This window comes from Coccinella septempunctata, chromosome X (assembly GCF_907165205.1).
Source record: "Coccinella septempunctata chromosome X, icCocSept1.1, whole genome shotgun sequence".
Lineage (NCBI taxonomy): Eukaryota > Metazoa > Arthropoda > Insecta > Coleoptera > Coccinellidae > Coccinella > Coccinella septempunctata.
This window is the reverse complement of record NC_058198.1, coordinates 2,999,700-3,012,500: the sequence shown is the minus strand read 5'-3', so window position 1 is coordinate 3,012,500 and position 12,801 is coordinate 2,999,700. Positions and strand designations below refer to the sequence as shown.

The following is a 12,801-nucleotide window of genomic DNA, read 5'->3' as shown; positions in this document are numbered from 1 at the left end:
GGTAGGTAGGTAGGTAGGTAGGTAGGTAGGTAGGTAGGTAGGTAGGTAGGTAGGTAGGTAGGTAGGTAGGTAGGTAGGTAGGTAGGTAGGTAGGTAGGTAGGTAGGTAGGTAGGTAGGTAGGTAGGTAGGTAGGTAGGTAGGTAGGTAGGTAGGTAGGTAGGTAGGTAGGTAGGTAGGTAGGTAGGTAGGTAGGTAGGTAGGTAGGTAGGTAGGTAGGTAGGTAGGTAGGTAGGTAGGTAGGTAGGTAGGTAGGTAGGTAGGTAGGTAGGTAGGTAGGTAGGTAGGTAGGTAGGTAGGTAGGTAGGTAGGTAGGTAGGTAGGTAGGTAGGTAGGTAGGTAGGTAGGTAGGTAGGTAGGTAGGTAGGTAGGTAGGTAGGTAGGTAGGTAGGTAGGTAGGTAGGTAGGTAGGTAGGTAGGTAGGTAGGTAGGTAGGTAGGTAGGTAGGTAGGTAGGTAGGTAGGTAGGTAGGTAGGTAGGTAGGTAGGTAGGTAGGTAGGTAGGTAGGTAGGTAGGTAGGTAGGTAGGTAGGTAGGTAGGTAGGTAGGTAGGTAGGTAGGTAGGTAGGTAGGTAGGTAGGTAGGTAGGTAGGTAGGTAGGTAGGTAGGTAGGTAGGTAGGTAGGTAGGTAGGTAGGTAGGTAGGTAGGTAGGTAGGTAGGTAGGTAGGTAGGTAGGTCGGTCTGTCTGTGTCTGTCTGTCTGTCTGTCTGTCTGTCTGTCTGTCTGTCTGTCTGTCTGTCTGTCTGTCTGTCTGTCTGTCTGTCTGTCTGTCTGTCTGTCTGTCTGTCTGTCTGTCTGTCTGTCTGTCTGTCTGTCTGTCTGTCTGTCTGTCTGTCTGTCTGTCTGTCTGTCTGTCTGTCTGTCTGTCTGTCTGTCTGTCTGTCTGTCTGTCTGTCTGTCTGTCTGTCTGTCTGTCTGTCTGTCTGTCTGTCTGTCTGTCTGTCTGTCTGTCTGTCTGTCTGTCTGTCTGTCTGTCTGTCTGTCTGTCTGTCTGTCTGTCTGTCTGTCTGTCTGTCTGTCTGTCTGTCTGTCTGTCTGTCTGTCTGTCTGTCTGTCTGTCTGTCTGTCTGTCTGTCTGTCTGTCTGTCTGTTGGCTGGTAACTTATGCCCTACTCTGTGTGATAAAAACCCTATAGTTGGGCTAGTTTATACTGTTCTTCAACTTCCATATGCGAGTTACGCACCAGCATATACTATACATAAATCTTTTTAGGCTGGCCAAAAACCATTTAAGGGATTAAGGAATAAGTTACCAGCCAGTATAAACAAGGTCTAATATGGATAACCCAACTCAAAACTCACCCCGACAGACCAGAGGAGTTATTCTTTCTTCTCTCTAATTACTGATGCAATTCTCATAAGAGGGTACTCTTTACCCATATGGCCATATGTCGAAGGTGTCATTGTAGCTGATCCTCAATCCATTCATCCAATTTTTTTTTTATCATCCAGAAACTCCACAAGATAAAATTAACTGCAAAAAAACAAATTCAAATTGTTGAAGACTTACAGCGTTTTCCATTGGTAAGACTAGTGCTGCAATGGATTACAGAACATCAAATATGAATAATAAGGATATCTGTTTTTATAATAAGCAGTATCACTATTGAATACAGAGGGTATCAAAACGTGTTGCATATATCACTTTTGAAGATTCCCCAAGTATTTTGTTACATGATCAAAGAATTGCAAAATCAATCAACTTACAAATTGGTTCCTCGATTCATATCACCACATAAAAGTCATCAAGTCAAAGTAGAGAAAAGAATCGGTCAATAAAAAATGTTAGCTCTTAGCAAAAATATTCAAATTTTCTCAAAATCCAAGTCAAACGTCAAGTGTCAGTCCCATAACCACAGAACACAAATGTTATGAAAAGAACAGAACAGATTCTTTAGAACTTGTTAGCACAAACCGCTTCGCAAACCTGTTCTTTTCGAAGAACGGAACCTGTTCCCATCGGCAGAAGAGCTTTTAAAGAACAGAACAGGCCGAAGCTGTTCCTTGAATTTGACTGTTCCGTAAAAACTATACAAATGAGAGGCCTTGTTTATGCTGGCCAGCAACTTATTCTCTGATAACTGAAACGGTTGTTGGCCAGTCCAAAAATATGAAAATTTTAGATTTGATTTACTTTATGCCCGTTTACTCCACTTATTTCGCTATCTAACTCCAGACCTAAAACAAAATTATCTTTTAAAAATATATAAATTCGATTATAAAACAGCCTCACAAATATGTCTTCTAGATATCAAGGTAGGTACTCTAATTGAATCAACACCTAAAGCTGCATTCACATTCAATTCGCGGGCCGAAGTGCACTTCGGCACGAAATTTACATTCGCAATAAACTTCGGATAAAATACTCAATTGTCTGTTCTGTGTTGTGAATGTCAGACACAGATTACAGAGTAGAAGATGTCAGAGACCCTTTCTCTATGGTGAATGTAGTATGGATCATTGAACTTCTTTAGTTCAATGGTATGGATAGATAGCATAGAACAGAGACAACTCTGTCTCTGGCATAGAATGTAGCTTAAGAGCAAGCTCTTTGTTAAGAGAGCGCGACCAAACAAATTTAAAATCGAGTTTGACTCGCAGATAGAGGTTATCTTAGTATTCTGTGGTTAGAGGTTTGACTCCGCAGAGATTACTTCCCATAAGGCGTTTTCGGAAACTTACCCGGGTTCATACGATCCCTAACCCTTGCGTTCGTTTACCTAACCCGAACATCCAACCCGTGTTCGGAAAGTACGGTGCTGCTAACTCGATCACTAACTCGGGTTGTTTAACCGTAACCCTACACAAATCAAAAGCAGGGTCGTTCGAATCGCTAGAGTCGCCGCATGCGCACTGCAGTTTAGTTTTGTATATGAAAAACGCGGGTATAAGCTTTCTACTCTTATTCTCAATATTTATGGAAATAGAAGAGAATTCGGCTCAATGTGAAATGTGTAGTTTCATTAGCTAATTCCACTATAGCTGCAATTTTCTTCTTGCTCCTAATTTTGATAAATAGATATTGATATTGATCACACTACAAATTTTAAGATATGGCAAACGCCAATGAATTCAAGCAAAGCATCAGAAAATCCAATTATTAATTGGGAACAGGAACCCAAAAAAACTGACTGGGAATAAAATCATTCCATATTTTGTTATTTATTTATTTATTCTTGAAAATTACAACGCTAAAACTAGCAGCCCCTCCCAATTTCGGTAAAATCTTGGTTATTGTTTTCTTGAGGTCCTGGGGAACTACAGATTCTAGGATGATCCAATCCCCAAGAAAACTTCCAGATCTTTACATTTCAACGATCTATTATTGACGAAACGCTCAAGTTTTTATGAATTTCTTGCTTGTTCCTGGAGCATCAAGAATCTTGTGTATCCAATAATCCCAGAACTGTCTCTGGTAATCTAATGTAAACAGGCTCTGTATCGTGTATAAATATTCATCCATGAAATGAAGTTCCAATAGGAATATAAAATTTCTCCGCAAGATTGCAAGAAGATTCTTACGACTTTTTCTTATAAACTCTGTTTCTGCATCAATAAAATGTGTAAAGTTTATAATAAATTTGAATGACGTTTTGGTTATGTTATTCTCACGACTGACACTTCCAAATCCTAACCTGATAAGTTCGTAAACTTAGAACCGGGTCAGTAATCCGAGAAGATCCGTCACGTGACCTCAATGGATCGAGTTAGTAACCCTGAGTAACACTTTTCTTCTACTCTGTAATCTCTGGTTGTGTCTTCTTACTTCGTTTTCGCCGGCAAACAATTGTATTCTGTGACCGCCACTAATTATCGAGTGAAACATAGAGAAAGTCTCTGGAGTGAAAAAACTATTCAAACTTATTGAATGTGGAAATTAAGTGTTTATAAGAGTAGTTTAATGTTTCATTGAATGTATAAAACTACTAATACTCAAGCAGTTAGATATGGTTAATCGTTGCTGTTAGTGTTAAATTCTTGTTAAAATGGATTCCAGATTCCCGAAGAGGAATAGACGTGGGCAATTTGATGCCGGTCCATCGTTCGTTCCTAGAAGTGATCAATTTTTCCAACCATGTCCATTTGTTCCGCATTTTGGACGGGGAACTCCGAACAGGGACAACACAAGTGGTCAAACAAAAAGAAACAATCAATTCACAAGATGGTATGATAAGGATGGTAGACAACCCAAAAGAAATTATCAGCAATTGTCAAGATCAAATTCTGTTTCATCTGAATCCTCCTCAGTGAGACTTAATGATGCAGGAAAATCTAAAAACTATACTTGTCCTATGTGTAAACATCCTTACAGCTTCATCATCACTAATAATACATTAACAGGAAATGTTCCAAGAATACTACCATGTAAGCATACAGTGTGTGAAGAATGCATCAATAAATGCATCAAAACAACAAATCACATTCAATGTGTTATATGCTCAAAAACTGAATTTGAAAAAAAGCAGTCGTATGAATTCAATCACTATGTGTTGGGACAAATAACTTGTTCTAGATTCAATAACACCATGATAGAGTTTCCTAATATTGCTTTAACAGCAACAGATGTAAAGAGTCGAACGAGTTTTGAAAATCAGAAGTTAGCAGTGCATCCTAGTGAGAAATGTGGATTTAAAAACTGTAAGAATTCTGGAACAATTTCTTGTATCGACTGTTGTGGAGTATATTGTAAATACTGTGATGATGCTTTACATAAGAGTGGAAAGCAGCTACTGTCTCATAAAAGAGTTCCATTGAAAAATGTAAGTTTCATCCCAAATTTCTTTTTTACCTTATAACAATGTTATTTTTGAAGGCTTCTTTGGAGCTGTGCAAATGTCCAGATCATTCTATGGATCAAGAATTATATTGTAACGATTGCAATGAAAGTTGCTGCTGTTACTGCATTTTGGAAAAGCATGAGGGCCATTCCCGTAGTTACTTAGGTCGCCTCAATGAGGCAGAAGAAGCAGAATTATTGGACGCATATGAAAAGGCTAAAATAACAAGAAAACAACTCGCAGTATCTCAGTCAAAAATTTCTAAAATGGAAGAAACCAATGTGGTAAGTTATTTAATCAAAGAACAGATCAATTAGAAAGTGCCCAAAATTATTTTATGCTTCAAGAATGAGAAAGAAGAGGAATTTGGGTCTGGTCGTATGCTCAAACTTTTTCAATTAGAATTTGGTATTAAAAGTCTGTTATTATATATACTATATTACTATTAGAGTAAATTAGAAGCACAATTCCTTATAATTCCTATTTCTGAATTTGTTTTTGGAGGTCTCGAAGTTTGAAAAAGGGCTACTATTCTTCAGGATATCCTTGAAGTTCTGTATATTTCATTTTTTCAAGGTATCTGACTTGGAGATGGAGATCGCTCAACATTTTGTGGATATTCATGCACAGCTTTATTTCATGGAGAAGAAACTTGTGCAAGAAGCAAAACTTTTTAAAAGCAGCAACTCCAATTTGACAGGATTGAACGAAGATATCGTATCGAAAATTGAAACCCTAGATAATTTGATCAGTTGTGTGGAAGAACGTAAATCAGTGAAGTTCAACATGAGAATGCTGTTGGATAAGTTGAGGGAAATGAAAAATTTGCCAACAATTTTAGTTGCCAGTGAAATCCACGAAAAACCTAGATTGGTAATTGATGAAAGGGTACAAGAATTAGAAAAATATTTTAAGCTTGATGTTCCTGAAGAAGTGACCTACAAACTGATTGAAGTAGATGAATTACCTCTGGAATATCGGGAAGAGAACATCGAGCTTGTGAGCAAAGAGAAAAAAATTGAATCCTCTAAGAGCAGAAGTTCATTGGACTCAGAACCCAGTAGCAATTCAAGGTTCAAATTGAATCATCAGACAAAAAATGATAGATTCAGACAACAGACTGTATATGTTACCCACATAAATTCTTTGGATTCTTTTTATGTCCAACATAAAGAGGATGATAGTAAGTTCAAACAACTGGAGCAAGAAATAAAGAATCATGTTAGTCGAATGACATTAGGAGTGAATGAAGTACAGATGAAGGAGTTGTATTTGGCAAGAAGGGTAGGCAATGATAATGCTTGGAGTCGGGTGAGAGTTATGGAAAAGTTTGATATTGACAGGAAGGAGAAGTACAAAGTTAAATTCATAGATTTTGGGAATACTGATTTGGTAACTAAGGATGAAATGATGTATATATCTTCTAGTCTTGCTAAGAAGAAACCATTTGCTTTTGAGTGCAGACTGGACAATCCATCAAATTTTAAATGGCCCAAACATACACATTGGGAACTTGCAAAGTTGATAGATGTTAACAAAGAATTACTTATGTTCACTAAAGAATTTTCTAACAATATATGCACTGTTGAACTAAATATTAGCACTTCAATTGGAGGTTCGTGTTCGGTTACTGACTTGCTAATATTTGGTTGTGATGCCCTGAGAAAGGATTCAAACAAATCCCAACCTATCAGAGAAACTCCTGTTCGGAACAAAATTTATGATAATAGTGACATTTTCATTGTGGGTAATTCGTATGAAGTATTTATTAGGTACATTCTGGATCCTTGGCATATTTATGTGCAAAAAACCACTTATGAAAATTCATTCAATCATTTGATCAAACAAATGGAGGGCTATTATAACAAGTCAAATTGTGATATACACCTTCCCATTAAAAACAGCTATGTGGTCGTTTTCCATCAAACTGAGAATTTTGGCAAATGGCACAGAGCAAAAATTGTGGATGTCTCTGAGGAGAAGAAGACGGCCAATGTTTACCTAATTGATTTAGGAGAGCATTTCGAGGTCTTATGGAAAAACATAAGAAAACTTTTTGAGCCTTTCAAAAAATCTGAGTGTCTTGTTGTTTGCGCAAAATTGGCCGATGTTGCCCCCTTGAACAATGATAGCTGGAGCAATTTGGCAGTCATTAGGGAATATTTAGAGAGATATTTCAAAGGGAAAGTACGGATGAAGATGCTAGTGAGCAATCAAGACCCCTTGGAAATGGTGTTGTTCGAGCCACAACAAAATTATGATATAAATATAAATGCATCATTAGTGGAAATGAATTTAGCTTCATCAACAGGAAGATTGACTGAAACAAAAATATGGCTCCTCAGTGAGGAAGATGGTATGAATGAAGAAAATAACATTCTATTCTTCAAGGATGACTCTGAGGATGAAGAGACTGATAATATACAAGGTCTCATACAACAAGTTGAAATGATACGGTTCGAGAATCCATTTTCATTTTACGTCTCATTTGTCTCTAAGAAAGCTGATGCTGAAAAGCTTCATGAAGAATTACAGATTCATTATAAATCACAGAAACCCTCCAGTATTGAGAAAAAGAACTGGCAGAAAAATGAAAAGGTTGTAGTATATGATAAAAGTGATAATATGTATTATAGGGGCATAATACGTAAGGTCGATGGAAACAAATATTGTGTCAATTTTTTGGATAAACCGAACTATTTATGGGTTGACTCCGAAAAACTGAGGCTCATTGCCCCTTATTTTGCGAATAATTTCCCAAATTCAGTCTTTAAATGTCATCTGGCAAACATCAAGCCAGCAGGGGATAGTAGCAAATGGAGTAATTTATCTTTAGAGTGGTTTCAACTATTGTTCAAAAAACATGACGAAATTTTCATGAAAAAAATTGCAGATGATGAATCCAAATTGTCCATGCCTGTAACTATGTGGTATTCGAAATTGATACAGGGTGCCGCGTTGGAGCCGTCCCATCGTAAATTCATTTCAATTGACAAGAAAGTTGTTAAAGTTGGATTAGCATTTTGGGTGAATAACGAGATTTCACGTAGTTTGTCGCCCAAAAAAGAAGAACCATCTACCAGTACTCAACATGATCAGGAACAAACTGTTATGAATGATGTATGTGACACTAAATTATCTGAAACAGAAACAACGGATTCGGAAGCGGCATTTACACCCCTTAGGGACAGGAAAGTTAAATCTGTCAATATTAAAGAATGGAAGCAACCTTTGAATTTCACAACGAAAGAATTTTTCGCATATATAACTTGTGCTGAAAACAAAGGATATCTCTTCATTCGGGAAGAGAAGATGCAGAAGTGTTATGAGGAAATGGAGAAAAACATGAAGGAGTACTTTGATACCATTCCAATTCCTTCCTTCACAATGCGGGAAAATCAAATGGTGACAGTTCGTTCTGATGGAAATTGGTATCGAAGCGTAATCTTGAAAGTTATCGATAAAGTGACCGCTTTGATACTGATGGTGGACTTTGGTAGTGACCATATAGTGAAGGTAAATGACCTACATAACAAAATTATGTACCCTGAAATACCAATAATGGTTTCAAAAATAAAGTTGCATGATGTGCTCTCTAAAGAGGAATCATGGACAGAATCAGAAATTGAAACTCTGATCAGCACAGCACCTGAATATGCAAAGATTGTTATAAGGAGCAGTTTAAGTGATGCTGTTCCTCTTGCTGATGTCTACAACGTCAATGATGTCTGCTATAATGACCTACTTGTAGAGTTATGCCCAAATTTATATAGATCACAACATAATGTTACAGAAGAATCCAAAAACTCGAATCATATTAAGAGCACTGCTAACAGTGAGTATATTAAAAACAATGAATATTGTGATAGCCCAAGTACTGACATACAACCGGAGCAAAACGAAGAGGCAGTTGAGGAAATTGAAGATGAGGTTGAAAATGGATCAGTAGAAATTGAGGGATACAGCACTGTTGAACGCGAGGAAAACAATCAAGAGGGATGTGTTGCCAAACGATATAACTATGCTGAATTCACAGAAGAAATTACAGAAATGGATATAATTGCCGTTTATGATTATAAAACAGTATCTATTTATCATCCTGATACTCAATCCCTAGAAGAAGACTTTGAAGCTTTAACCAAAACTATCAGAGATAATATTGATAGTGTAGAATATCTCGAAAATGAGAGCATTGAAATTGGACTACCTTGTTTAAGTCTGTTTGAAGATGATAAGCAGTGGTATAGAGCCAAGATACTTAGAGTAGATGCGCAAGACTGTGGATATATAACTGTGATTTACGTTGATTATGGTAATTTTGAAGTTGTGAAAATTTCTGATTTGAAATGTATAAAGCCAGAATGGTTGGATTTTCCTGCAAGATTTGCAGATGCCACAATTGATTATAAATTATTGAGGACTGACCAAGAAAATGTTCTCTCTAAGCACATTCAGTCACTAGCTGGCGAGACTAAATATATTAAAATGGTTAATGTTGACCCCCTACTGGTCCATATTTATGATAAGCACAGAGATGATTACTCATTTTATTATGATGTATTTGTTACAAATGGTATTGTTGAAGTTTAAGATTTAGGTTATATCTATGTATGTATCCTCCATTTTATTTCGTTAATTTTTTTACTATTCATAAGAAAATTGATTTCACTTTTTTTTATTCAATATTTTTAGTTGTTTCCTCATAATTTGCGTTAAATTATGAACTGTTGTTCCTTCCAAATTCCTCATTTATTGATGAATAAAATGATTTGTTTTTTCATTAACTGTATTATTTCTTCCTATAGGCATGTATACTTAGTATGCACAGCCCAAAAGAGTGGACTTGTCAGGGAAAACCCCCATTTTCCATGCTCAGAGCCCAGTATGAGCTACATATAGAGTAAGACACGTAGATAGAGGAAGGGGAAGATAACGTAAACAACAAGAAAAGTGTGTCCAACATCTCTATGTTTTTGTTGACATTTACTGTGCATCTACTCCATGTTTGTTTACGTTTACCCCAATATTTGAATGTTTATTATCGTATTTGTGTTCGATGTAATAGTGTTTCATGCGTTTTAAGACTTGAGTATCAAGAATTTCGGTGTTGACATGCCAGGAAATTGTCTAATTTGTGGAAAATATGCCGAAAAAGATAGATTCGGATTGGGGTAAACGTAAACAAAAACAAGTTGATGTTGGACACAGAAAGCTCTCCTTCGTAGCTGCGCAATGCGGTATCTTCTCTTTCCTCTATCTAGGGTAAGACATCAGCTCTATGCTTAGCACAAATAGTGTTGAACTCGCAGATTAGAGATTATATGGGTTGTAATCTCAAATCTGCTAGTTCTATATGATAATCCACAAAGTACACATATTCCGTCACCAAAAGCTCAGTATGACCCAGATTGTCCTTATCTTTAATAAGAAACCACTTCAACAGGACTTAAGTTGAACCAAGAGCAGAATTATTTCATTTTCACCTACTTCGCAGATAGCTTTCAAAATATGATTTTGATTAGGTTCATTAGAGACACTCGATGGAAATTTCATCAAGTATTTCATTAATAATCCGAAGTATTATGTGTAGTGAATTCAAATATATTCAGGAAACTAGCCTCACACTTTCACATATAAAAATAAATTACTTATAAATAAAATATGTATAAAATTTCAATCCAAAAATATTAAGTAGAGGGAATTGCACTTGAAAACCGTTCTGATCTATAGCGAGCACACTTTGGTTACTTATTTCATCCAGAATATTTAACTCCCTTACTATCTGACAAGTAGAAGAATAGATTTGGAATATAGCTTTTATAATGACATTGTAAAAATATATAGCACATATAAAAATTTTATATGTGATTACAAAATCACATAAATACCACTGGACAGAACTTAAATAAAAACTTCCACCATCCACCGATAAGAATAAATCAAAATTCTCTCAAAAACGTGGAACACAAAAACTTTTTATAAAAGTGCAAACTTGCGACTGAACTTTTCACAGTTGATCCATCTGTTCGGATTTCACTTGTCCACTTCCATTCCCTTGACTGGTACAACCCATCCTCAAAATATAAGGTATCACACTGTTGATTTGTACTTGTCCAAGCAATCCTGAGAAAAAAAGCTCCTCTAGTATAGAAGGCTCAAGTCCTCTTAATGGCGATAGTCTCAAAATCAGCCTGAAAAACATCAATATTACATATAAAATAGTTTGAAAGATAATCGGATAACAGTTTGTGAGAATTCAATGTCTTGAATTAACATACCTTACAAACCGATTATTGTCTTCTGGGTAACTGGTAGACATGTAACTTTTGAAAGCTTGACATGCTTTTTCTTGCAAGCCCTCCAGCTGTTTCCTCAATAACAACTCTGGCTGATCAGGTGAAAATAAACTAATAATTTTCAAATAGGCATATTCGTGATCATTCACATTGAGTCTATTCATTGCACTGACATAATCTTGAAGTTTAAGAATATGATCTGTCACTTGTTTAACCTTATTCGCTGGCATTTTGTCTTGAGCAATCGATGCATGGAGATGACTAATCAATGCCGATAATATGGTAGCAAGTGATAACATGTGAGAACATTGTGCTAGACCAAGAACAAATAGCTCGCCCCAACAATTTTTCAATAAAGATATCTGCACCTCTGAACTGAAAAAATTAAAGGTGAATATTTTCAAACAAGATGTCTAGTTAAACTCACCTCAGTGTTTGAAATGCTGGAATACTCTTCGCCCAATGAACAGATAAAAATAGAAGTCTGGAACCACTTTCACATATGTAATGAATATTAAGATAGGAAGGCACTGTACCAGGTATTTGCAAGTTAAAAGCAATATTTTGTTCTTGTAAAATCGGACCCTCATACTCCTGGCATCTATCATCATGTAATGAAGACAAATCATTCTCTAAATATTGCAACCTGGCCATAGATTCTAATGCTTTTGAAATCAATTGTTTTTCTCTGGCTGCCATGAGGGCATCACCAGAATCCCCATTTCCATTATTGGTACTATCTGATGATAGCTCATCATCATTACTAGGTTGACTAGGAGAAAAATTAAATGCTAAGTCATTAGTCGTACTACCAGCTGGAAATAGAGTATAAGAATCATTTAAATAAAGTATTTTTTAAACATTACCTATTCTTTTGTGGAGAAGTTGAAATCCAAGTTCACATGGGCTGAAATTGCTAGGAAGATAATTTGGGTTCTCAAAAGTTAAATCTTTCTTGATAAAAATTTTAGGGTTTGTTTGATTTGAGTTGAAACTACTCAAAGAGTTATTGAATTCCTTCTTGTCAATAATGGGTTTTCGTTCATGTTGAACAGCTGAAAATTACGAATTAGACAGGGCAAAATTAAATTTCTAATTGTTTTACAATCACTTCGCATTCCACAGGCCAAACATTTCTGCAATCTACAATACTGACACCTGTTTCTGTGATGTTTGGTCACCTCACAATTTTTATTTCCTCTACATTGATATCCAAGTTGTTTCCTTATTGACCTTTTGAAAAACCCTTTACATCCTTCACAGCTAATTGCTCCATAATGACGTCCAGACGCTCTGTCCCCACAAACAACGCAGAGTTCGACTTAAAATTATGTTTTCTAATTAGAATATTTCTTATATTGCTACAAGTTCCTCTTACTTTGTTCCATTTCCATAATGGTGATCCAGATTAGGGATAATAAATTTTGCACTATACCTTCGTAAAATTAAATCGATTGGTTAGAAGAATGCGTTCTAAAAAAAAGTAAGCAGTCGATCAACAACTTGACCCTTTCTATTTGTTTTAAATAAATTATGTGTTGATTGTTTAACATGACCAAGGTTCATGAACTTTAGGCACGTCACCATAGAAACTCAAATCACTGCATAAATGCACAGAAGATTCTTTTCTTTCATAGACGAATCTACGCACGTAGTTCACGGATTAAAAAAAACGCAGAGACTCTTTCTCTTTCTCTATGAAAAAACGTATCAAAGTTCAGAACCACAG

The 12,801-nt window shown here is 36.2% G+C and overlaps 2 protein-coding genes and 1 long non-coding RNA gene across 6 annotated transcripts in view; 1 reads left to right on the top strand and 2 right to left on the bottom strand.

Annotated features, from left to right (window-relative positions):
- The window catches only part of LOC123321932, a 12,017-nt gene extending 9,653 nt beyond the window's left edge, over positions 1-2,364 (bottom strand). For 2 of the 4 annotated variants that reach the window (XR_006538983.1, XR_006538984.1), the window contains exons 1-3: positions 2,232-2,339; positions 1,706-2,176; positions 1,301-1,472 (exon numbers count right to left, since the gene is read on the bottom strand). This is a non-coding gene — a long non-coding RNA (uncharacterized LOC123321932). Of the gene's footprint in view, positions 1-1,086; positions 1,113-1,300; positions 1,473-1,705; positions 2,177-2,231 lie in introns of those variants that run through there. The other 2 variants (XR_006538985.1, XR_006538982.1) reach the window with 2 other exon arrangements.
- Positions 2,365-3,837: 1,473 nt separating this feature from the next.
- On the top strand, positions 3,838-9,556 carry LOC123321403. The gene is made up of 3 exons (XM_044908970.1): positions 3,838-4,758; positions 4,812-5,060; positions 5,353-9,556. Exons 1-3 carry the CDS (start codon positions 3,985-3,987, stop codon positions 9,364-9,366), a joined length of 5,037 nt encoding a protein of 1,678 aa, XP_044764905.1. The 5' UTR covers positions 3,838-3,984; the 3' UTR covers positions 9,367-9,556.
- Positions 9,557-10,356: 800 nt separating this feature from the next.
- Positions 10,357-12,681, bottom strand: LOC123321936 (nuclear receptor subfamily 2 group C member 1). Its single transcript, XM_044909747.1, has 6 exons — positions 12,451-12,681; positions 12,178-12,393; positions 11,939-12,127; positions 11,500-11,887; positions 11,055-11,447; positions 10,357-10,967 (listed from the first exon to the last, which is right to left on the bottom strand). The coding sequence occupies exons 1-6, from the start codon at positions 12,464-12,466 to the stop codon at positions 10,784-10,786; spliced, it is 1,386 nt and encodes a 461-aa protein (XP_044765682.1). The 5' UTR covers positions 12,467-12,681; the 3' UTR covers positions 10,357-10,783.
- Between the last annotated feature and the right edge of the window lie 120 nt (positions 12,682-12,801).